General features: G+C 42.8%; 1 protein-coding gene across 1 annotated transcript in view; it reads right to left on the bottom strand.

Annotated features, from left to right (window-relative positions):
• The window catches only part of LOC138259928 (ephrin type-A receptor 4-like), a 204999-nt gene that overhangs the window by 46832 nt on the left and 130776 nt on the right, over positions 1 to 27391 (bottom strand). Inside the window, exons 3-7 of the mRNA XM_069207916.1 lie at positions 24392 to 25064; positions 22542 to 22697; positions 11449 to 11787; positions 3253 to 3462; positions 2687 to 2782 (exon numbers count right to left, since the gene is read on the bottom strand). Coding sequence (XP_069064017.1) covers positions 2687 to 2782; positions 3253 to 3462; positions 11449 to 11787; positions 22542 to 22697; positions 24392 to 25064 — 1474 coding nt within the window. The remainder of the gene's footprint in view (positions 1 to 2686; positions 2783 to 3252; positions 3463 to 11448; positions 11788 to 22541; positions 22698 to 24391; positions 25065 to 27391) is intronic.

Here is a 27391-nt window from a genome sequence, read left to right as displayed (position 1 = left end):
GACCAGAATATCAAAAGGTAAGTGCATATACAGGAAGTGTAAATTTATTATTCCGAACTCCACATATACATGCATTTAAGATTTTAAGATATAAATAGTCATGGTACATGTAAGGTAGAGATAAAAGAATAATTTTCAAGGTATGTTCCCTGACTCACAAGTCCTTGCATGGAAAAGGGCCAAGTTACCTTTGTGCAAAGCTTGTCCATTATTGCCCAAGCAGATCTTTAAGATCCAGCGATAAAGCCTGGCTCGCAGTAACACGGCTCAGCAAGTCTCGTTCAAGAGGTAGATCCTTTTCCTTCTTGCCCCACTGCTTTAAAATAAGCTCCCATTTCATTTACGTCAATGCTTGGACTACTACAAATTCAGAAAACTTCTAAAAACGTAATCATTTTTGGCTTAACTCAGTCTGATTATCGGTTTATGAGCTGTGCTGTGCAGACGTACCACTTCCGGGGTGATTTGTGTGCATTACAAATTAAATTAACATAACATAACAACATATGTAGAGTTAGGTATTGAAAATCTACTCTCATTTACATTTCGATATTTCAGTTTCACTGTTTTGTCCTCGATATTTCCATACAAAATATTCTGGGGCTGATTCATAAAGGGCCTCTGGTCTCGTGGTAGAGCCTCAGCAGTTGTGACAGGAGCCCCACACTTGTTGTAGGACACACACAATGGGCAAATGCAGTATGGATATCCCAGCACAAGTGCGGGACCCCCACCATGGCTGAGAGCCTCCACCACGAGTGTGGAAGCCCTTTTGTGCACCGGCACTTCTACATCTGCACAAAGCAGTTTCACAAGCATGTCCAATTAGCAAGTCAAAATGTCTGTGCTGTTCACCATGACTAAAACAATGTGTTAAGCCGGATTCAAGGATAAAGGTTTCTATCACTCTGGTCTATGAGAAGCAGGACTGTTGGCAAGTGGGGAGACCTTGCTTAACAGGTGGATTATGGAAATATCCAGTTACATCACACATCACACTTAAAGTGAGCATACACTTTTTGTATGTTGTGTGTCAGAACATCGAGGTCACATATATCAACCTACAAAAATATCAGCTGCCTTATCCCAACTACTGCTGTATTTATATACACACACACATATATACACAGATAGATAGATGTTTAGATGTACTGTTCTTAACTCCACTTTAATGTAAAGTGGTGACTATCATCAATGTATGTAGATGTGAAGTAAAGCTAATTTGCAATATAATAGGATATAACTTATTTTACTTTCTACAGTTCTGACGTCATACCATGACAGACCGCAGATAGCACCTGCACACTGAACTCAAAGGACCTTTTTAACCAATCGGGTTGTTACCATTACAAGCATTTTGTAATTTTAACAAAACATCATTCTTAAAGAGACCTTCTGCCCACAGTAGAGGTTGCACGTATTTTACAACACAGATATGTAGGAAGGTAGAGTCGTATTTGCCGCATAAGTGTTACCTGGTAGAACTACAAGCACCTAAAAGTCTATAGTGTTTGCTAATTTAAAACGATATAGATTAAATAAAAGAGAATATTGTGATTGTTTAAAATATACAGCTTATTTACAAACTGCATTTTCTAGTGCATTTAGTAGTACTACAACAGTGCTACTAATATAGTTAAAATGCATTTCACAAACCTGTGTCCGGAGGGCTCCACCAAGTGCGTGAGAAGTCAAATACGGTCATAAAGCAATTACTGTTAATAACGTTGCGATCATATTTGATGTTTTTACTGACTCAACACCCTATTTCTGGGGTTTTGGACATGTAAGTAGTTTGGTCATGTAAGTATACATATTTCCATAACTTTACACTCGTAAATTGTAGCTAGCCAAAAGTAGTAAGAAGTGTAAGAGAAAACTTGCTTGTATACATCTACTCACATATAAGTTTACCAGTAATTAGGCCTCACAGTATTAAACCAGATGCTGTTTTAACCTTCCCACAACTTGACTACTCTAACATATTTCTCCACCTTTGAGAATATTCTATAGTCTCATTACAATCGACATGTTTGCAGTGAAAAGTACCCACCAAATGTACACAATAAAAATATACTATTTAGTATATTGCAAATTATTCCAATTTTATTGAGAATCCAACTAAATGAACACAGTTCTCCCCAGCATTCACAAATTTCCAGACATCATGTTTTTTCATGAGGAGAAACACATGTTCATCCAAGCTCAAAAAAAGTAAACAATAATGTGAAACACATAACCCCTTCGCAAGTTAGAAATCATTGTTAATACATATCTGTAACATGCCTTATGGTCATTTTTCAATAATTGAACAGCAAGACACAAGTGACAGCTGGTCCTGTAACTTTGTGTGCCTTTCTGCTACCGTTCACTGTACCAGTTTCAGAAAGACTGGATTCAGAAGTCAGTCCAAGCTCAGCAGAGCCAAAAGGTGTCTTGATCCGATCCTATCAAAGCAGAATGATTATCAGGAGTGGTGCATCAACTCCTTTATGTCCTTCTGTAATACAGAGCCTCATAGACAAACAGGAAGTCTGAAAATGGGGAAACGGATGAAAGGTGTGCTAATAGTGAAAGGTTTAGGAGTCTGCATCTCGTGTACTGAACTGATACAAAAGGTACATTTTCAACACTTCCCCATCACATTCTACATTACAATGACCCTTGTCCCACCTCAGTTACTTACCTGTTCCAAGTTTTCTGCCCAGAGTCAGTTGGCTTCGGTCCAGTACCAGATCCTTAAGGGACTGCTTCAGACAGCTGGCAATCGGCAGAAGCTGGACTGTGGGAAGAGTGGAGAAATGTTTGCGTTTCATTTTTTTATTCTGTTGTCATACTCTAGGGTATCATGCTGATGAGATAGAAAAGGCCCTGTGAGTGACAGAGGTTGATTGGTCCAGTGGGGAACTGGAGTGGGACACTTTCTTTTCAGGCTTTCTTTAAAGACTGAAAGAGCTGTGGAATTATCAGTTACTTGGGAGGCAGTGCTTAGTGGTGTCTTGGTCTGCGAAATATTTTATTCAAATGTCTATTTGCATGCCCACAACAATGCAATTATAGGAATAATGTGCTCTAAAACTGGTAGTAAGAATGTTGCCTCACGTTATCGTCCATTACCCGTTGGGCAAAGCAGAATCCTGACCAGATCCTGTAATAGTATTTCCCCACTTCATTTTTTGTGCCTGATTTTCCCACCATCCTTGTAATGATGATGAGTTTATTTACTAAGTCCTTGTTATATCATCAACGTACGTGTTTCTTCCACAGTTCTTCTGCGGTACGTCACTGCATGCTCAACCTGTAGTTCGGCGCTGTAGGGCTTGTTTTTTTTCATGCGCCACAGTATGACAACTCCCATGATCCCCAATGCCAAGAGACATCCGGCCACCACAGGCTCCAGCACCCCCGAGAACCTTTCTTGTGGACGATCCGGGTGACCCACGAGTTGCACTGTAGTATGTTCTGGAAAAAGTTAAAAGAGAAAGGGGCATTAGGAGGAGTGGCAGAACTGCCCATTCTTAAAGAGCAAAGTAATATCCACCATTGAGGGAACATGTCCATACAAGTAAGCACTAATATTTAAAAAGAATGCGAGTGAACAACGTTGCATGGACAATATGCAATTGCATGAAAGGAAATGACGTCATAAACCTGACATGTATCTTACTTCAAGGGTATTGGTCTCTTTGAAATCTAAAGATCTGTGAACTGACTTTGTGAGTACTCTATATACTTACATAGACAGAAAAAGAGGCTAAAGTAAAGTAAATATGTAGTTTATCGATTTTTTTTCAAATCGTTTTTATTGAGTTAAAAAAAAAATCTTTTTGTAGGTGAGAGTAACAGAAAAGGTGTAACGGTACAAATGAGTGTAATTGATCCAATTTTAATATCACTTTAACATATTTTTTAACCAGAACTGAACACTTAAGTAAACATTTTGACTTTTGAGAGGGCACAGTCAGTCTGACCAGTTTAGGATTTTCTATTTTCTTTGAAAAAATGCATATTTTAGAAGTGATGCCCTGTGCTATCAACTGGATCATTTACAAGCAGGCCTGTGATGTTGTAATATTCAAATGAATCAAATTTTCCCATGTGAGGCATTAGTACCTAATCGAGCCTGCTTTTTTTCTTTGCGTCTGGGATTTGAAGTCCTTTAGTTGTAAAGCAAGTACCAGACTACAACAAATAAAATATTTTTTTGAAAAGCTACTTTTATAGGTGTGATCCCCTCAGCCAGTGCTGACCTTTTTGCCAAGAACACTTTCCAAGCCGGTCATTCCAAGACCATATTTCGAATAGGCGCAACATAACCGACAGCCCCAGAATGCAAACTACTATGTGGCCTACATTTTGGGGTACGTTATTAGAACTCACGTTGAATCATTTGCATTAGAAATATCAAACTCTATTTTTTTTAAACTTTTGTTTGATTCAGACAGCAGTCATATTTATTCAAGTGTATGCTTTTTAATCTTAAGTTTTTATGTGGCACCAAGAGACATACCTGCCTATGAGTCCGCTTTTTATTAGCCCTTTGTATGCTTGGTTTTTAAGATCGCACTTATAATGTGAAATACAAAGTCGAATCCTCAGGCCGGACACAAAACATTTTTGACTGCAGCAATTAAGTTAATACTTGCTTTAAACACCCTTTAGCTCTGTGTACGTAGCAATTTGCGACCAGAACGTTTGTGCATATTTGTAGCATGGCAATTTGTTTTGAGGGTGATGTGTTCTGTTGTTTTTGTGCTGCTTTCTTTATAAGCGCCATTACTGCGATGTGAGCTTGTTTTGTTCTACTGCAGATTAGTATTGTGTTCAGTTCTGACTACTTGGTTGGGACGTACCTTGTAATCTTTCAACTATAGTGTTATGTTGCTTTGTGTACGTCATTGTGTTATGTTCAGTTTTTTCCCTCTAGCTGTATAAACAAAGGTTGCTGTATTTACTGCCAAAAGCAGCCCATGTCTTGAAAGTTTCAGTGACAAGCAACCACTGACCACTCTCTCAGGTGGTAAAATAGCACTGCTCCAACTCTTCAACCACTCAAGACACAAGTCAGCTCAAAACTGTGGCTGCTGCCCGTGCCCACATAATGTGATACAGCCCCTGTGTGCAAAGTGCTGTTAGGCAAGAAAACATCAGGACATGCTGATAAAGTCACAGAACACTGGGTAACTGTAGTACAGTGCCCAGTGGGGGTATTTAGACACGCATGGAGGCAATACCTTGGCTCGAGTCTAAGCAGTGGCCTCAGTGTATTCACCGAATCTGTAGTACTGTGAACGTAGAGACCGTTTAAAAATATCTCTGTAAGCTTTTTTTCTTGTCATGGAACATGCTTTGCTATGAAGAGGCATTCCATCCATCAATCAACTGTAACAAACAGAGAACACTGGATTCCCATTGCTACTGCTCTATAACCCTCTCGTATCTCCTTAGAGTGTCCAGAGATATTACAGGCTCAAGAATATATACGGAATTGCCGATATCCCTGAGAGATCCGTGGGACCCTTTAAATCACTCAGATTTCATCTGGAGATTTGATGGTTCCCATGACCAGCAAACTAAATATTTGGCCATAGACTGTTCTCTGCACAACATATGTTGGCATCCGAGTCGAAGTGAAATAACAATAGTCAATACAAACTTCATGGAAATTTTGGAGCTTTGCATTCTCAACTAAGCTATTCTCCCAGTCAAGCTCAATGAAATTAGTACTAGATAAAATAAATAAGAAATATGCGTAACAATGCTCTTTTCTCTAGCAAACATCAGATAAACAGGACATCTAAAGAATGTGTATTGAGTGTAAAAGAATGGACCGTCCCTCCGTCGACTAAGAAAGTTTCTTGTGGGCATTTTTTAACCAGGTTCAAAAATTCAAAGCACACTTTTCTCGTTCCTTTCAACACCCTTGCATTTGGTGGGTGTCACCTGCTTTTTGCTTCTATTTAACTGCCAAACAAAATGTCCCTATAGACTTTAGTGGAGCCACCCCTTTTTCAAACCTGTATCACACTCCATAAAAGGGTTCATTCCCGTTGACCTTAATTGGACCGCCCTCTTAAACATGTGACTTCGACTGCTTTTTTGAGGCAAAAGGTTGACTGGCATGCCTGCCACCCATTGGACACATCCCCAACTCTTTGAGGATGAATGAGGGAATCAAAGCATAAATTGTGGCCAACTTTAAAAAGTCCAACGGTTCTAAGTCCTGTGCTCCAGTATCCTATAAGAAACCTGCCATCTGTTGACTTGACAACCAAAGTGTACATTGCTGCCAAGTTTCTCAGATCCATGCGCAACTAAGTAGTCCAGTCCCTTTTTTCTTTGAATTCTAGAACTTGTAGCCCTGACTCTATTTTGGGTTAAATAAGACTACAAGTCCCAGAATTCTAAGAACTAAACAGGACTGGTCTAATTAGTCATACATGGACCTGGGAAACTTGGCAGCTATGCGGGTACATCGTAATATTATACAATAGCTGCCACTGCCTTTGGATGCAAGATCAGAGCTTGGCTGACAGTAGAGCTTCTCTCCCAGCCTCTCATGGTAAATAGGACTGCACCCCTCTCTAAAGTAGAGGAAGGACATCTCATCCTTAACTCAGGTCCTCCATATATTGTTTGCCAACTATGGACTCCTCAATTGTCTGCCATGTGCAGCAGTGGCAGAAGGTTTGCAGCACTGGCTGTCCCAGCTTTAGTTTCAGAAGTTTAGGAAGCAGTTTATAGACGAGTTGCCAAATGGTGGTTTATTCCCTCCCAAGGAATAGGAAAGTACGGCCAAATATGAATTTTTAATACAGACCTAAAAATAGAGTTTGTTTCCAAATGACTATTAGGTCTGACAAATACTCAGCAGCCTAAAGAACAGATGACATTTTTACTGCACTAGGGGCCAAATGTAGCAAAGTGTTTGCGCCTCGCAAACGGCGAAAATCGCCGTTTGCGAGGCGCAAAAGCCACTTTGCCATTCAGAAATGCATTTTGCGAGTCGGCTCCGACTCGCAAAATGCATTTCCGACTCGCAAATAGGAAGGGGTGTTCCCTTCCTATTTGCGACTCGCAGTGGGATGCAATTCCATTTGCGACCACTGCAAGGGACCACTCCCTGCCCTGAAAAAAAACCGAAACTAAAGGTTTCGTTTTTTTTGAAGTGCAGCTCGTTTTCCTGTTAGGAAAACGGGCTACACTTAAAAAAAAAAAAAAAACTGCTTTATTGAAAAGCAGGTCGCGAACATGGAGGTCTGCTGACGACAGCAGGCCTCCATGTTAGCGAGTGCCTATACTCGCAATGGGGCCGCAATTTGCGACCCACCTCATGAATATTCATGAGGTGGGTCATTGCGACCCCATTGCGAGTCGCAATCGGTGTCTGAGACACCGTACTGCAAAGCAATTTGCGACTTGCAAATTGCGAGTCGCACGGACTCGCAATTTGCAAGTCGCAAATTGCCGACTTGCTACACCTTGCTTTTTAAACCCAACATTAGATACATTACCCGCTGACAGAACTCATGATAGCAATTTTTCAAAAAAATCTAATTAAAAGTACAGAGAGAGATGTGGTTTTCAGTCATCCATCTTCAACTATTCGCTTTCTTTCACCATTGCTTGGATGGGTTGCCATTTGAGAACAAGGAACTTTGGGAAAAGTTACTGGAGTATGCCAATGTAAAGAAGAGGAGGGTCATAGTTCAAGAGAATTAGTAAATATATTTCCTTCGGAGCTATGTCTCCCATTAGGAACCATCTCACAAAGACAATCTGAGGTGCTTTCTAAATGTCCACTACAGCAGAATGTTTACCGAGATACCCCACATCTCTTTCCAACAGAAGCAAACAAAACTACAGGGTGAACAATAACGTTCTGTAATAGAAAGGTTACCAACACACAGACAAATTAGAAGGGAAAAACAAGAACTTTAAAACCACTATGCATCAGGGAAGCACATAGACTTTCAGGTAGTTAGGACTTATGCATGTTCTCTCAAAAACGTTTTCCCTTCTTCATGGTCATTTTATTTGTACACGAATCCTGAATCTCCAACATCAATTTCCGATCTTTCAGTACTGTCAGAAAGCAAACTAATTAAACGAATCCACTCTGACAATAGCATGGGACACCAGTTTATGAGTGTCAACACGGATTTCTCTGCCTGCTTGCTTTTTAACTCTCTACCTCTCTGTTCAAGCTGCCACAAAAAACACATTTTTAACAATACTACTTGTTTCGGTACCCCAATCAGGGCACACATCTGTACAGGTCTTTGTCCTACCAAATATTTCAAAGAATATTTCTTCAGTGGAGACATTAAGAGAAAACCTCTATGCACCTACTTTACATTTAATTTCCTCCTTCAATTTCCTCTCAGAGTTCCTAGCTATCTGTTTTTTTCAACATCCTGTAGAACTGTTCTATCACGCCATTGGTTTTGGGTAATCAAGTGAACCATTTTTGTGCGTTTTACCTTTCCTGGTTAAAAATAAAACCCTCAATTTCTTTGTATGTAAGTTGAACCTCATTGCTAGCCAAGGTAGCTTTTAGTTTCCCTTCTTTTTGAAACACTTGATCGAAAAACGTAATGACAGAATGGGTGCTAATTTCATTGATAATTTATATTTTTGGCACCTGGGAGAGGATGTCCGTTTAAACCAAGACTAGCTAAGGAATTTTTCTTCCCTCAATGTGACCCACAGAATATCAACTGAAATTTACTCCTGAGGCCAAGCGTGAATTTCTCTGTGTGCAATGTGAGGTCTCTCATTTTGCTTATTTCATCATTGAGGCCACTGTCTACACAATCTGTTACAGATATGTCCATGTGTAAGTCCAAGGTGGGCCACCAACAGTCACTGTATTGCCATTCTTTCTTTTCTAAGATTCCAAGATGACCAGAATGTCCCAGCCCACTCAACCTTTTCCTGACACTGGTGGGTGAACTAGACACAAATAATAAGAAACCATAATGCAAAACAGTTCCTCCTTGATGGCCCAAAATAATGTGCTCTCTCTCTCCTCCAGATCTTTCCTCATCTCCCACACACTCCTAACACGTTCACATATATCCAATAATTTCTACTCCTTGATGATCTTCTCATGCCACTCTTCTTCGATTATACAACCCTCAGCGACATCACAAGCTTTGACACGATCATATGACCACAAATCATCGTACTCCTGTTCCACGTCTCTACTGATACCTATGAAACCACTTGAAAGAAAACAGCAAAATGCAAACAGGAAAATAAACTTAAAAACTTAAAATGAAGAGACAAATCTGTGAACTATTTCAGCAGATACAGATAGAATGGCAAAACTAATCCAAGTAATGAACCATTAGGAATGAGCATCACAGACAAAAAACCTAAAATGTACAAAAATGAGCCAAAAAAAGACCTAATGTTCAAGTCCAGAGATGTTGTCTTCCAGTGAAACAGTATTTCATGGTTTATGTAGAATCCAATGGAAAAAGTATCCAGAATTAAGTTTTACATGAAAGGTAAATTATATCTACCACCAGGATCACAGTAAATGTTAATTAATGACACTTGGAAAAAGCTTTGTAGAGTTTTTCTCAGTTACAATACAGCTGAATCACCACCATTTCAGCTGTACAGAACCAGATGAAAACTCAGTGGTGTGCTGTTCTACGCACTGTGTAGGCGATGTATGGACTGACAAGAGACATCTTGCGTCATGAGGGGCACAGTACTTTAAGTTGAGAAAAGTTTATGCAAAATATGGATTTTGTTAACAGCCAATACAGATCCAAGATGCATGATGAAGGTACGGTGTTGAAGCTGAGTAAACGCAGAAAATGTGACAGGCCTGCTCATCACCGCATGTAGCATATTAATATAATGATGAGAAGTATCCATAATTACAATTATTAATATTTTTATTTCCTAGATAGCTCCATCCACACATCTCCCACTACTAATTGTTCTCTGTCTCTGGAACCCTAAGTAGCGCACACAATAATTACACTGGAACTGGGCACTGGGACTGTGGATTCTTAACTCCCACTACAATAGACCTCTAACCAAGATACCACAGTTACATTGTTCCTTATGCGAAGTAGTCCTAAATGACATGTAGCCTGAGACTGAGTGTGTGTTTTTTTTGCATACTTTGTTGTCAGGACAACATTATATTTTATTATTCGTGGCTTTTTTTGCTCAGGAAGTGCTTGCTGTTTGGAAGCATTAGCTTCTCTTTAAGGTACAGTGCTTTTCGCTAATTACCCTTATGCATTCATGTGCTTTGAACTGCTGAGATGATAACATGTTGTATTTATGGCTTTTTTGATCACAAAGTAAAGATGTGCAGTTATATACACAATATGTAAAGATGCAGCATACGTACTGGCCTTTGTCAAAAGTATTCATGGTGAAACATTTTGCTGTGTATGCCGTTTAAGTTCACAATTTATCTAGTAAACACCATTTTCTGATTCCAGTTCCTTACATTCTTCTGTGAAGATACAGTTTAACTTGACTGAGGAAGTCCGTTTAGCAGTGTCGCCCAACCATTACCAACACTTACCCTAAGAAAAGCCTTTGAAGATGTATTTTAGTATTTATTTTATTCTGGATTCAGTCTAGTTTGTAGATTTATTTCATGTTTGTCTGACGTCAGTCCGTGACACAAGTCCAGGGCTTGATATAAGACTGTGACATCAATACAGGAACTTGGTCCTGAACTTTGGTATCAACTCCAGAAATTCATGGTCACACTGTAACATGACTCCAAGAACCTGACTGACAGCTGACGCTCAGAGAACCCATCTCTACTTGTAAAGTAGAAAATTATTTTCTATGCTTAAACAGTTTTATATTAAGCAAAACGCAGTACAGGAATCGCTTTAGCCTCTTCTGCTACAGAAGAGCTCCAGGTAGACATCTTGCTGATTCTTGGTATGAGTTCCACCCTCGGGGCAGCAGTAGGTTTGGCGGACACTGGGAGGTCAAGTTTACTAACTCCAGTCCCTGAGGCGTAATTAGTACTCTAATTCCAATCATTGAATAGTTATAGAAAAGGTTTGGGAAAATGTAAAATGTATTTAATGAAATGATTGAAAAAGTGAAATTTTGCTTTGCAGAAAGGCTGCCCTGAGTGTGCGGTTCAATGGAAAAATCGAGGAATACCCTAGGAGATGCAGCCATCAGTATATGGGAGCTAGGATGCCATCGTGTTGCTTTGATAAATTATTAACAAAGATGTGGTCTGGAGACTTTTCTTGATGCTTTATGTATACAGTACAAGTTTTTAATGAATCAATTGCAATAACAACATTGCTCTATTGAGGTACAATAGGGACTAAAAATCGAGCGCAACACTGCCCTTTAAACTCATAAGCAGCCCAGGCCGCCCTTTTATGACATCATAACCCCACTCCAGAAAGTGAACCTATATGCCTTTCTGCTACTCACCGTTTTCAGGGAGCAGCACTGTCAGGTCAGCCGACGACTTGTCTGTGGGGTATTTGTGATGAGACACCCTGTTCACGGCTTCTATGCTGAAGCGATACTCTATGCCAGGCTTCAGGCTCCCCACTGACACTGGGGCCCCTGACAGCCCGCTCCAGCCAGGACGGTAGGTGAGGTTGGCACAGGGATGCCAGGTTGTGGTGTTGCCCCTCTCGTGGCAGGAACAGTCAATCTGGAAGGTCCCGCCCTGCCACTGATCCCAACACCGGGGTGGATCCCAGGCAAGGATTGCCCACGTACCATTGATCGTGAAAGCAGCATTTTCGGGTGCCGAAGGAGGTTCTAAAAGAAAGAGAACATACCAGTAATGTAAATTTAGAAATGCCTGTTGCACTTTGATGGCATCACAGCTGAGCAAGAGTACTGTTCCATAATGGTGACATTACAGATAGAGCAAAGCACAATAATACATCTTAGCAGACTGTCGCACAAAGATAACATCACTGATAAACCACAGCAAACTGACCCACATTGATTACGTCACTGCTAACCCTGAACAGACAATCCCAAACAGATGAAATAACTGTTAAGCCAGAGCATACTATTCCACAGTGGTGACGTGGTTGTTAAACCACAGCAGACGGTCCCACAGTAATGCCTCCACTGTTAAACCAGAGCAGACTGTTCCACAGTGGAATCATTACTGTTATACCAGAGCTGACTGACCCTCAATGGTCACATCATTGTTAAACCAAGGGAGGACTGTCCCACGGTGATGATATCAACGTCAAATTAGAGTGGACTGCCACAAAGATAAAATCACTTAAACCAGAGTAGATAGTACCTCAGCTATTTAATCAGTGATAAACTGGAGCACACTGAGAAAGCGAGGCTCAGCGATGACATTGCTGCTGGACAAGAACACACACTCTCACAATAATGGAACCATCAAGACACTAGAGAACACCATCTCATAGTGATAAAATCAATGCTGGACCAGAGCCCGGATCAACCAGCGATACTGACAGTGTTAAATGAGATCACTGCGAACCCGAGTGCAGCATCTCATCATGACGCGGCACAACATAGCCAGTGTACATTAGGCTACAGCGAAGTCATCCATGTTGAATGAAGCACTATGCCCCAGCGCAATGGAGTCCCACATAAATTAAAGCAACAGTTCCACTACGTAGCAAAACCAGAACACATCATCCTATAGTGATGACATCACTGCTAAGCCAGAGCGTGATGTGCTCCAAAGAGAATATCACAAACAAAAACAGAGCCCACAATAGAGCACACCTCAGTAGAAAATATACACAGAACCACGAAGATAATATGTCACCCGACCAAACATAGGGCCTCATTATGACCCTGGCGGGCGGCGGAGGCCGCCCGCCAGGATGCCGCCCTCCATAATACCGCTCCGCGGTCAGAAGACCGCGGAGGGTATTATGAGTTTTTCCCTGGGCTGGCGGGCGGTCTCCAAAAGACCGCCCGCCAGCCCAGGGAAAAACTCCCTTCCCACGAGGATGCCGGCTCGTAATCGAGCCGGCGGAGTGGGAAGGTGCGACGGGTGCTACTGCACCCGTCGCGTATTTCACTGTCTGCTATGCAGACAGTGAAATACTAGCGGGGCCCTCTTACGGGGGCCCCTGCAGTGCCCATGCCATTGGCATGGGCACTGCAGGGGCCCCCAGGGGCCCCACGACAATCCTTACCGCCATCCTGTTCCTGGCGGGCGAGCTGCCAGGAACAGGATGGCGGTAAGGATTGTCAGAATCCCCTCGGCGGCGCAGCGAGCTGCGCCGCCTTGGAGGATTCTTAGGGGCAGTGGAAAACCGGCGGGAGACCGCCGGTTTTCCCGTTCTGACCGCGGCCAAAGCGCTGCGGTCAGAATGCCCAAGGGAGCACCGCCGGCCTGTCGGCGGTGCTCCCGCCCCCGTTGGCCCTGGCGGTTCTCTACCGCCAGGGTCATAATGAGGCCCATAGTGTACTACATAGATTAAATTACAACTAATGCAATGATGACATCTCTGCTGAACCTTTGACCTTGGAGTGGTGACATTCTTGTCTCACAACATCACACCGTCCAACAACGATGGCATCACAGCAGAATCAGAGGTCTGTTTCTCAGAGATTATACCTCCAGAGATAAACCTGAAGTCAGTTATTACAATGAAGTACTGCTGAACTGGACCACAATGTCTCATACCACTGACATTACCTGTGAGCCATGTAAGTGTATTTTCACATAATATCTCTTTTTATTTACATGACCTGACTCATGGGAAATGTTTCTATGACACTTCATTTTCCTTCTTTATCGTCTGTCATACACCTTTGGTGCCATACCACAAAATTAAAAGTACATTCACCAGCATCCCATGATTTCATTATTATCCAGGTTTAAAGGCAACTGGACTGATATCTAAAAAAGCTGGAGGGAGAGTAGCTCTGATAACAATGACAATCTTGCCCATGCTTAGTTTTTATTTTTCTGCCCCCCACTATGTTTACTATGCCTCTCAGTTTCAACAAGATTTGAGCCCAAAGTTAGCACTTAGCACTTCAGAATGGCCTATAGGGGAAGAATGGTTAGCCCCGCCTAATTTTATCATGTATTATTTTGCCTTTTTTGACCAGTTCTTGTCAAGATTTTTAAAAGGACATCAACTTACTTCTTACTTTGATAACAAATTAATGGAACGTATGCTGCAGGATAACGATATCATCAATATGCTGCACATAACTAAATCTCAAAAAAAGGTCCTGTATAAGGTGCTAAACTGGTTCTTAGCTAGGGAAACAACATTTTTCAAACATTTTGGGATACCACAGTCAAATGTCTTAACTACTCTTGCAGATTTGGTTTTGCTAACCTTATGAGAACTAGACAACACAACATTAACTAGAAGGAAAATCTGGGTGTTGTAAGATTCAGATTTCTTATTCAATAATGTATGGAGAACATGGGATGATATAGCTGGGGCAACAAAAATTGATAAAAAAATAGATGCAGTGGTTGTACAATGAGATCTATTTGTTTCTTAAAAAGATCCTCCTTCACTGATATACGTGCAGGAAAAACTGATGTATACATTTTTAGAGCATCCTATTTATGTAAAAGCAGGGAGCTAGAAGCACCTGCTGACAAGTGTAAAACCATGTAATACATTTGTTAATTTTTCGAACAGATGGTTGAAGGAAGAAAATATAAATTCCAAAGAAATGAACTTGGAAAAAAGTTAATAAGTTTAACTGCTTCACACTTAGAGGTGAGAACTTCCTCAAAAAGCAATTTTATGATACATGGTTAATATATTACACTTCTGGTCATTTTAATAAGATATTTCCAAGTAACTCAGCTTCCTACTTCAGATGTAAAAACTTGGTCAAAGCTAATTGGTCACATTTTATATGGTCCTGTGAAAGACTAAATAACTTTTGGAATTTAGTCTATGAATATCTCTAGAAATGATTTGCTGTACAAATTCTGAGTAATCCACTCATACTTCTGATTCTTTCCTATGCAAGGGGCAGTGCATAGATTCCAAAACATATACTGCAATACTGCAATGCTGGTAGCTAATTCATTAATATTGTTTTTACAGAAAGACTTGATAAAATGATCAGAATGTGACAGTGCAAAAAACTCTACGCGAAACCAGCTGGACCAAGGCATTTCAGAAAATTTGGAGCTTATTGTTTATCTCATAGCCAATTATTGCATTTTGTACTGTGATATTATATGCACTATGTTTATCTTATTGTAGCCAATTATTGCACTTTGCACTGTGGTATTTTATGCACTGTGTGCACTATTTATTTACATACTTTAGTAAGCTCAGCACTTTCAGAGTTCTCAGCTTCATTGCATCAATTAGGCTTTTCAGCTTGAAATTATGGGGCAGATTTAAGAGCTCCTTGCGCCATCTAACAACACATTAGTGTAATTTTTTAATGGTAATGTGGCTAAAAACTCTGTGCCAGATTTATAAAATGGCACAAAGCATGCATTGTGCCACTTGTAATCCTTTGCGTTACATCACGCATGCGCCATGCATAATGTATGCAAAGAGGGCGTTCCCCCATAGGGGGGGCTGAAAAAATGGCTCAAAGGAATTTATGAGATTTCTTTGCATCATGTTTTTCAGCACCTCTAATGCCTGCTTGGAGCAGGCATTAAAAGGCAGCACAATATTATTCGTAACAGGCCTCAATGGGCTTTGCAGGATTAGCGCAACTTTTTTATACTAATCCTGAAAAGCTCAAAACTAGCATCAAAAAAGTTTGACGCTAGTTCCCTAACTATTGCCATGGTGCACTGTATCTTAGATACGGCCCACACAAGGTGGAGTTAGGGAGGCACTAAGGGGTGCAAACCTGGCTCTATGTGTTCCGATATATTGTCAAGGTGTAGCTTTTGGGGGGTGTGGCCAACTGCCACGGCCGTGTGGACGTAATCCAAAGCAGCGCCTCCCCGCACAGCGAAACACCCAATCAAAGGCATTTTTTTTTATCTACCAACCTGTCCAGACGAATGGATCCTTTGATCAGAGGGCCAGGGGTGGGCCGGACCGGTCACGAGAAGGAATCACCTGTGACCCTGAGGATGATGCAGTAGTATGGTGGTCGTGGGGCCGACTCAGGTACACCAGGCCAGGCGGAGATGCAGAGATTAGCGCTAATAAAGGAGAACATACCTCAATGGCGCCGGTAAGCACTCTGGGCCAGATCTATGGCTGCTGGGACCGGGACGCTGCGGCAGAGATCGGCCCGAGCACGACTGCCTGAACTCAACATGGCACCAGACAAGAGGTGCTCATAGAGACTTGCAGAGGCGGCAGAGCTCAGCAGGGGCTGCCACTCTGATCAGCAGCAAGGTGAACGCAGACTGAGTGCCCCTTTAACAGGATTCCATGCTGGGGGCCACGTCGCTGCCTGTACTGAGAGTCGGTCGCGGGTAGGATTAGGCCCAGCCCGGGCCACTGAAGACCTGGCACCCAGCCCCTTGATTATGATGACTGCTCCTGCTGGGCCTGCTTGTCCGTGAAGACGGGCGCCACTGGCACCACTGACCTTCACTGCCTTTAGCATGGTGCCTTCTCTCAGTGGCCCCTCTGACAGCTCTCTCCATCGTTAAACACCGCACATGAGACCTCAGCTCTTGCTCCACACTCTAGGTGTTAACTCTGAACCTAGCAACATAATGGCCTGCTGTGACCTTCACTGATGCACTCCTCTGCACCCTGGGGTTTTGGGAGCCATAAGTGATGTAGTGGAGTGTGAGTGGATTCCCGACTGGGCTGGTTTCTCTGGCTGACAGTGTCCATGGGGACCAGGGTGCCTGTACCCACTCAACTGTCTGTCTGTTATGAACCCCACATGAGGAGTACCACACTAGCCCACGAGCCCCTCTTTCCTTACAGTGAGCCTGTAGGGAGCTGTACCCACCATTGGTCCTAAGGGAACCAGGCTGGACATTTGTGGACCACTCACGGTCAATAGTCTCTGTGCCACCAAAGAAGGCCTAGTCTAATACAGTCACCAGCTACTTTACTCAGGCTGCAGGGCCTAGCTGGGAAAACGCAGGGGGGGAGATGGCATTGACAAAGGACGATCTCCTGACCTTGCTAAGAGACTTACAAAAGAGCTCGGGGAGGAACTCCGAACAGACTTGACCTCATCACTGGGCACCCTGATCAGAGTCATTAACACCTAGCTGAACTCCCTTCAAGCTGGTGTAGACTCTTTGGGGGCTAGAGCTCTGGAAGCTAAATGCCTCGACCTCAATCAGCTGGTGGCCCCACTAGAAACGGACACAGAACATATGCACTCCCAACTACAGATGGCACTGCACAAGTGCAAAGATTAGGAAAATCTCTCCAGGCACGATAACATTTGCATAAGTGGGCTGGAGGAGGGGGGCACAGGGCCTTGATTTAGAAGCCTTTGTGTTGGGCATGTTTTTGAGCCTCCTGGGCAACAACCACCCTGAGTTGTGACTAGAGAGGGTCCACTGAGTGGGGCCTTAGACGACGGGAGATGGTAATCATGCTAGAGACATTTTAGCCACGCTACACTCCTTCAAGACAAAGGAGAAGATGCTCCTGAAGGCCCAATGACGAGATCCAATCTCATTTCAGGAACCTGCCTGTTGGCCACCACTACCCTCGGGAGAAGAATGAACTTAAACAGGTCACAGATCATCTACAAAAGGAACATGTGAACTACAGATGGGCATATCCATTTGACATAACCTTTGAATTTAAAAACAAATCGCATCACTTCACCGAGTTGGAGGGAGCGGCGGTGCTGCTGCTGCTGGGTCTGAAAGACTCTATCCTACAGGAGGAGAATGGAGCACGGAGTGAGTCCTCCTCGGACCAGCCCTGTGCCAAGGCAGTGGACATTGGCAACAGCAGCACAGATGATGGCGCTCAGGCAAATGTGGAGACAATGACAACCACCCTTGGAGTCTCCTGGTGAGGGTTTGGAGGCGTGATTCTCACTGGCCTTGATATGGATGGGGGATCTTGTATTGCCCAGATGCACAATCTAGGTTGGGTGGCCACCTCAGTCTGGAGGACTGATTGAGTCGTTTTCTCCCTGGGGTGGACATCCATTGTTGATGCTGGACGCTCACAGTTTTCTCTGGAGCCTGCGATCTTCAGGTAACTACCTGGTTATGGCAGGGCATATGTGGAAATGGACCAAAGTCCCCAGTTATATGTATCAACAGATAACTTTTTCCAATAGTGAGGAGCTTTGGCTCCTGAGTTCTATAGTATTAAGGAGTTATGTTTTGTTTTTGAATGCATGTCCAGAGCCATTCGGTGCGGTTGGGGGCGTAGGGGTTAGGGGGCTAAAACTCACATATTAGGGGAACCTGCCAGCATAGAGCTGTGCCTAGCAGTGTAAACGCATGGCGGTCAACCCAGGAACCTCGAATCTTAGAGGACTTAATTCTGCACACAATTGGTGAACATTCTAGAAATATATCATAGGCCAAAGCTTTGAGATAGTGGCCCTGTACGAAAATTGTAAATGTACAATAGCCATGATCTATGCCCCAAACAATGAATCAGACAGATTTCCTCCTGTCCTTTTGCAGCCAGACATATAATGGTACTGGAATTTTTTATCCCATTTGGGACCAGGACTTGGACAGTACTCACCCTCAGAGATTACACACAGGCACCTTCTCCCAAACCACAAAGCATGGCTTTCATTCCACCCCACCTCGACAATGTCTTTGTGAGCCAAACATTACAGCAGGCCATTAGGGCTGCTAATAACCAATACATAACAATCCCCGACCATGCTATGGTGGACGGTTCTTTAGACAGGCCAGGCCCAAACTCCTCCTTCCGCAAATATTTTTTTCTGAACTCCCTGACATGGGACCGTCTCCTCCGGGATGAGCTTAGGACAACCATTAGGGAGTACTTCCAGACAAACAACCCCCAAGACACTAATTATGCCACGATCTGGGATGGTTTCAAAGAGTTTTTAAGGGGGAAGTGCATATCGCTTATAACTACTCTCAAGAGACCAAGGAGCACTTGGCACTAGAGGAAGAACTTCTCCAAGTGGAAAGAGCTCACAAGGGATAAAATTGTAGCCATATATGCCAACAAAGCAGAACTCAACCTTTTGCGCCTCAGACTACGTATGAGAGGGGGCACAAGGTGGGTACCCATCTGGCCAGTAGTTAAGGACAAAATAGGAAAAAGACTATAGAGGCCCAATTTAGGAATCAAATGGGGATTTGACTTATATGGAGGAGTGGAAGGCAGGGACCTTTCGAAATTTTTATAAGACCTTATTGCAAGAGATCCAGTGAACACCCACTCGCAACTCGAATATTTGGCTGACAACACGCTTCTTAAAATATCACCAGCCCAACAGGAATTCCTAGACAAGGCCATTCAAGCAGATGAGGTCCAGGAAGTGACTGACTCCCTAAAACTACACAAATCCCCAGGAACGGATTGGTTTATGGCCCAGTTCTATAAATCCTGTGCTTCTGATCTTACTCCTCACCTTACCACTCTCTTTCACTCCTTTGCAGAGATGCGAGCTGTAATCCCTTTCATGAGGGAAGCCCTCATGATGGTAATTCCAAAGCCGGGGAAAGACCCTAGTAAATGTCCGTCATATTGGCCAATCGCACTGTTAAATCTCGATGCAAAGCTGTACACTAAAATAGCTAGTTAATAGACTGGAAGATGGCATGCTAGATCTGATCCACTCAGACCAGTCTGGTTTCATTGAAGGGCGACAGACACATGATAAGTAGTTGAGTTGTCCATTTAATAAAAAAACGCCACCAAGAAAAAGATACCTGTAGTCCGATTGACATTTGACACTGAGGAGGCATTTGATCGGGTGGAATGGCCCTTCCTTTTTCACACACTGCAACAATTTGGTTTAGGGGATACATCCATTACACAGATTCATGCCAATTATGCCACCCTCTCTTGGGAGTCCTCATTAATGGTACAGTCTCTAACTACTTCTTGCTGGAATGGGGCACACAACAGGGGTGCCTCCTTCCTCCCTTTTATTTGCCCTAAGGATCGATCCCTTGGCAGACAGAATACAGGCTTCTCCTCGCTTCCAGGGAATTCCCCTAGGGTTGGTCAATCACAAAATGTCATTACTTGCAGACATCGTCCTCCGAACCTTAACCTCCCCTCAAACATTGCTAACGGCCCTGCCGACAGAGCTCCGGGAATAATAACTGGTGGCAACATTTACGGTTAATCGTAATAAATCTTTCCCACTCAATCCGATTCCGATTGGTGAGATGGAGGGATTTCAGATAGTTTGTGCTTAGGCCCCATACTTTTTTGTCCACGTAAGCTATCCAAGCAAAATTTGCATCCTTTTTTTCCAACATCCTGGGGATTCTAAAGGTATGCAGGGTTTGTAAATTCCCCTGGAGGGGACCGAGAAATGAGCCAAAATAAAGCTACATTTGATGTTTTTTGACAAAAAGGGGAAAAAGTGCTGCAGAAGAAAGCATCTGGATTTTTCTCTGCAAATACCACCAACAAAGGGTTTGAGGTGCTAAAATCACCATCATCCCAGCTTTCAGGAACATGAGGACTAGGATCAGAAAACAATTTTATTTTAACACAGTTTTGGCATTTTACTGGGACATATCCTATTTTCCCTACCTTTTGTGCTTTCAACTTCCTTCTCCTTAGTGACAAAAATGGGTGTGAAACTGATAAAGGTTCCTGGAAAGCTATACATTTCTGAAAGTAGACTTAATTTTGAATTCAGTTCAGCAAGGGGACATTTGTGTAGATTCTTCAAGGTTTTCCAATAGAAAATAACACTGTAAATAAAAAAAAACAGCCATTTGTGTGTAAGCTTTCACCTGTAACTTTTTCTAAGTTTAGCACATTTTTTAAAGCAATAATGGACCCTTCAGGTTGCAGAGATATTAGGGCTTTTAGGTTCTCCAAGAACCCATGATACCCAGAACCAATAATTGATCTGCACCTTCCAATGGTTTTTCATTGTGTATTGGGTATACATCAATTTATTTGGTAAAATATCAAGAGTGAAATATAGGTATCAAGGAACCCTATGTATTTCCAAAATGGGCACAGGATTTGGAGTTTAGGAGCAGTGGTTATTTGCACATCTCTGAATTTGGGGGTACCCATGCGAGCATGTGAATTAGAGGGCATTTCTCAAAATGACGTTTTTCTTACACACTGTCTTACATTTGGAAGTCGTAAATTCTGAGGACAATTGGTAATAACACTTGTTCTACTATTCTGTATCCCCCAAGTCCCCAGATAAAAATGGTACCTCACTTGTGTGGGTATGCCGAGTGCCCACAACAGGAAATGGCCCAAAACGCAACATGGACCCAGCACATTATTCCACTTTTAACTGACCCTTTTTTTGCAATGTGCCTAGCTGTGGATTTTGGCCCCTAGCTCAACTAGCACCTAGAAAAACCTAGCTGACCCATACAGTTTTGAACACCAGACACCCAGATTCTCCCCTTTCCAATGATACCCCTCCCATCTGGATTGGTGATCGGGTGGCTGAGATAGCCCCACAAACACCAATGTAGAGAAAGTGAAATAAGCCCATCAGCTCAATTCACTTTTGTTTTCAGAAAAATGATGCCAGTGGCCCGCACGCACTGATTGGCATTTCACTGAAAACCAAAAAAAGCATTGGGAGGTGGGAAAGCTGTTCCCCACCTCCTGAGGGTGTTTTTTGCAGTAGGAAATACCTCCGGTGCCTGCACCAGAGGGATTTCTTGGCTCGTTAATGAGTATGGCTGGGAGCTGTCCGACGCACACGAGCACTGCAGAGCTGGACGGCTCCCAGTTGTCCAACGCATGCAAGAGGCTAAGAAACTGGCCCCACTTAACCCTCTAAAAGTTATGGTTCTGCCATAAATGTTATATCTCTTTCAGGAACTTCCTGTAGAAGTCGAAGGGCAGTTCTTTATTTCCCTGGGTTCCATGTTCACTACCTTCATATGGCAAAAGCACAGAGCCCGCCTCTCTAATGAAATCCTGACCCTCCCCTAAACGGAAGGAGGTTTGGCAAGTCCTAATGTCCCCCTCTATTTTGAAGCGGCTCAACTCTGAGTAATCACATGATGGTTGACATGTACTCCTGTAATGGTTTCTCGCCGCAGCGCCCAGGCTAGGTGAGATTGTTGTTCACATTTTGTTATAGTGGTAATAAGCTGTTCAATGAAAAACATTTCAACAAATACAGAAGCAACAAAGGTTAGATTGAAGTTATGTTTAGCTTTGGTTACACCTCAACGTGTGTTTAAAAGCATCAGCAATTCATCTAAAAACCACAGATGAAGTGCATTTATTGTGATGAATTAAAATCAAAAAGATACTGAGATGCACACGTTAAATTTAGAACCACAATCCATAACCCGCACAAAAACCATGCAATCAATAGGTCATACACTTAATGCAATATTTATACTTATAAATAACAACATCTATAAGTAAAACATAGTTAAACAAGTAGGCAATATGTTAAGGAGCAAAACATGTGTTTTCTATTTCTTACCTATGATTTTTACTTACTGATGCAGTTTACATAAGAGTCATTGGAATCAGGCCGATAAAAGCCTTCGAGACAGGGACAATGCAGTGAGCCCTCACTTTCGCTGTGACTGTTAGATGGGCACTTCTTGCAGGGTGCATTTCCTGGCTCAGGCTTAAAGAAGCCAATTTTGCAGGCTGCAAAAGAGCATTAAACACATAGGATGCAGGTTTGTTCAGTCAGAGGCCTGCATAACATTTCCCCTCAGTGGATCTTTAGCAATCAGCTCTCCTAAAACATTCTGTACAGAGACTTTTACTGGGACGGCTAGGACTGCGTGCGCAGTGGTCACTTGAAAGACTAGTGCAGCAGTTGTCTTGTGTGGACCTCACTAAATAACAACTGCGAGCCGGGGACCCCATCTAAGCAATTTCTATTTTTTGAACCTCAAAATGCTACACAGAAAACAGAAACAATGATGTGTCAAGCAAGTACACAAATTATTACATGTTTTTATTTAACAAAAATAAAACATATGCAAAAATCGTCCTTTTAGTTTTACTTGTAAGTTAAGAGCGTTTCAAAAGTTGGTTTGATTTCTAGAAAATGAAGCGATATGCTGGATGCGAGCTAGTTATTTTGTCTTTTTTGCTCCAAACACATGCTCTCTTTTTGTTGGTGTATACCAGTGCTTCAAATGAGGCCACCAGTCCTCCACAGTAGATTCCTTTTGCTGTACTTGTGATGCCCCCATGCAGGGCCGGCTTTAGGGCAGTGTGAGCAGTGCGGCTGGGGATCGTTGTTTTTAGCAATAACTTAGAAACTTGCGATTTAAAAGCACTTGATGAAAAATTCCTTGTGCATTCAAATTTCAGGAACCACTTAAAATGACAAGATAATCCTTGTGATTAATGTTCCTGCTGGGGACAGAGATGGGTGTTTTGTTTAGGGGCAGCTTTGTCTCGCCATAAAGTAGCGTTGAGGGTTATTATGCCTGCTGCAAAGAACAGAACTTTATTTTATGTGGATAGCTGAATGGATTAGAAAAGCCAGCCTTTACAAGCCCTTTAAAACAAATGAATGTGTGTGAAAGGGAGGCTATGGAGAGATGAGGGGCACATTCTTCAGGTGGTAGTGAGTGAATCCGAGGAGGTGGTCATGGGGTGGGGAGGGCGCCAAAATAGACTGTCGCAGAGGGCGCCATCAGCGCTAAAGCCGGCCCTGCTCCCATGAATCAAGATAAGGATACCAACTACATTTTTGCCTCCATTTTCAAATTCCAAAACATTTAACAGCATGATATTAAAACGTGTTTATTTTAAGATTTGCTTTTTCATGCTTGTAGGACTTACTAATTTTCTAATATTATTTAATTTTCTAAACACCCCCCGAGTAGGTGTCGTGGACCACAGGTTAAGATTCACTGGACTAGTGCTTCTACAACATTTCAAGCAGCCCCTTCTGCAGTGAAATTCACAAACAATGATCAGTTCCCACATACACTATTAGTGGCAGCACCTCCTGAAGCGAGTAGTTTTCTATCAGATAAATATCAAACTTTTAATATGGACCTGCCATAATATAAATTACCACAGTATCATGAAGGTAAGTGTAGGTTGGAGTATAGATAGTTAAGTATAGATTTACCATTCCTAACTCCACATCTATGTGCCTTGGTGATACACACATATACAGAATTGAGTTTTGTAAGTCTATATTTAACCTTTATATCCTTACCTATACCATTTAGTGTTAGCAGATAGTTTGGCTACAATATTTTGGCAGGTCAGTATCTTTGTCCCTGATATTCTGCATACAACTGGGTACAGACTGTTAAAAGGATGAATAAGTAGGGTTAAAAAAGTAAATCAACATTGACTGTAATGCTTACCTGCACAGGTCTCCTCCCGATGTTCGAATCCCTCCAGGCACATGCACATCTTTTGTGGGGCCTCCCACTGTCCATCTTCTCTGCACAGGCGCCCTAGCTTCCCCGCAGTTGCTGAATTCTCCACGCAACTCCCGATCACTTCCTCAGAGCCACCAGGTGCCAGTGGGTAGTATGCCAGTCCAGCCACCTCAGGTCGGCACTGGCGGTAATATATGCGAGCAGAAGCCAGAAAAAAACAAGGCCCAGTATATGTGAAACCCAGGTAAAAGTGTGGTTTTGTCACCAGTCCCAGAGGCAGCTGGGTCACAGAATTTAGCCAGTCCCGTATCTTAGGCCAATCAATGTTCTTACACAAATATTCCCCAGGGAAGCGTCTTGTGAGTGTAATGGATACTGTTTGGTCTGGGGCTTTCCGCTTAATTCTCAGTAGCTTAGGCTGTGTTTCGGTAAGGTGGATGCTAAGGCTCGGCTCTGATGCCTGACCATGAACACCGACTTCACACCCTCCTTCCTTTTCCACAGCAAAAGAGAGATCCAGGAAGAGATGCTGTGCGGCCTTCCGGTCAACAGGATGGCTCCACAGTTCGATGGTGGTGTTACGGTACTTTGAGGTGCAGGCCTGGTACGTTTGATGCGTGGACTCAATTGCCAGGGGAATGCGGGTCTCCTGCCACTGAAATAGAAAGTAAGAGAACAGCCAACATGCATGAAAATCTTTTGTCAGAGTGCTGCAAACATATAGACAACCAATGTAAAAAAGAAGAAAATAGAACAGGTTAGGAGATGCACAAACAACAAATAAAGGGATTTGTCCATGGATGACCCAGAAATGCATTCCGCTTGAGGAGTACTTTATGCTTTGTGGTTTGTAACTCACACTTTCTAGTTTTCCATTTGCTGGCTTTATTTGGTTTAGGCTCTCCAGGTTCAATTTTTCCCTCCTATTGCCCAAATCTTGTTTCTGTATTTTTCCACTAACTCACTTTCTGTTAACAGTATTTAAATCCTGTTATTATCTCATCACATTTGCTGTGCATTCAAATGTAAGACGCTGTCTTCCAAGGGCGCTTATTTACTTTTCTTTCTCGACTTCAAAGTGAGAGGTTTTATGTGACAATCTTGCTGGATAATGGGGTTAGGAAAGAGTTTTTTCTAGCAGCTGACAACATTTAAATGGTCTGTGTAACTATCCAGGATATATAATAATTAGGATTGCACAAATGAAGCACATTTTTGTTATTTCTGAAGTGTGTTGGAAACACATACCATAATATGATAAAAACGTATCAGTAAACTAGGTGCACTGTATAGTTGTATTAGTAAGGCTGTATGTCTCTGCAAATGTAATAGTCATTTTAATTTAAAATATGTTGTCTGTAATGGCAGTGTGCTACCACACCATGAATACTCCACTCTACGCCACTGCACTCTAGTCTGCATACTCCCCAACACTGTACTCTACTCTGCACCACTTCACATTACACCACTCCACACCACTGCAGTCTGCACCACTCCACTATATGCCACAACACTCCACGCCTCTCTACTCTACCCTGTACCACCCTATTCTATGCCAATGCACCCTTTGCCACTCTACTGTGCACCACTGCACTCTTCACAACTACACTCTATACCACTTCAGTATAGGGCATACCAATATGCGCTACACAACTTCACTCTATGCTACTGTACTCTATGCCACTCCGCAACACTGCACTCTATGCCAATATACTCTATGCCAATGCACTTTACTCTGTAACACCCAACTGTATGCCCCTGCACTGTACGCCAATACATTGTACGCCACTCTAATCTACCCTGTACCAATGTACTCTATGCCACTGCACTACACACCACTATATTCTACACCATTACGCTCTATGCCACTATATGCTACTGCACTACCCTGCACCACTCCACTCTATGCCACTTCACTCTAGTCTACAACAATCTTCTCTATGCCACTGCACTCTACACCACTCTCATCCCCCCTGCGCCAGTCCACCCTATGCCACTGCACTCTACACCACTCTACTCTTTATCACTGCACTCTACACCAATGCACTCTACACAACTGCACTCTGACAATGCATTCTATTCCACTGAACTCTACTCTGCATCACTGTACTCTTTGTCAATCCTCTTTATGCCACTCTACTCCACTCTACACCACTGCCCTTTGACACTTCACTCTGCAACACTGCACTCTCTGCCACTGAACTCTGCACTACTCCACTCTAAACCACTGCACTCTATACCACTGCACTCCACAGCACTACACACTACTCTGCACCACTCTGTGCTACTCTACTCTGCACCACTCTAGGCCACTGCACTCTGTCACTCGACTCTTCTCTGCACTATATACCACTGCACTCTATGTTACTCGACTCTACTCTGCACCATTGCCCTCTGCATCACTCAACTCTATGCCACTTCACTCTGCCACTTCACTCTACACCACTCTATGCCACTTTACTCTACTCTATGCCACTGCACTCTACACCACTCTAATCTACTCTGCGGCACTCTACTCTATGCCACTCCACTGTGCCACCCCACTCTTCACTGCTCCACTCTTTACCACTCCACTCTGCACCAATGTGCATTACATGCACCACTCTAATCTATGTCACTGTATTCTACGATCCTGCATTGTAAGCCTCTGAATACAATGCCACTGCACTCTATGCCACTATACTGTGCAACATTCTACGCCAATAACTTTTATCCATGCTGGTCAACAGCCAAGCTGGTGAACAACATGGCTAAAACACATTGGCGAGGCCAACAGCTCTTGGATAAGCGAGACCTATTGGTTTTGCCAATGCTTTTTATGTTTCTGTCAGTGTTCCAGCACTTTTGGAGGGGGTAAGTGTCCAGTTCACATGTGTCTAATATATGCATACTATTATAAATGTTCACAAAAGTAGTAACTGTAATTTCCGGTGATCATGAACATTTATAGCACAGCTGCAGATGCACTGGATACATTTCTTT

This window comes from Pleurodeles waltl, chromosome 9, assembly GCF_031143425.1.
Source record: "Pleurodeles waltl isolate 20211129_DDA chromosome 9, aPleWal1.hap1.20221129, whole genome shotgun sequence".
Taxonomy (NCBI): Eukaryota; Metazoa; Chordata; class Amphibia; order Caudata; family Salamandridae; genus Pleurodeles; species Pleurodeles waltl.
Note: the sequence above shows the minus strand (reverse complement) of the source record. Positions and strands in the feature narration are given on the sequence as shown.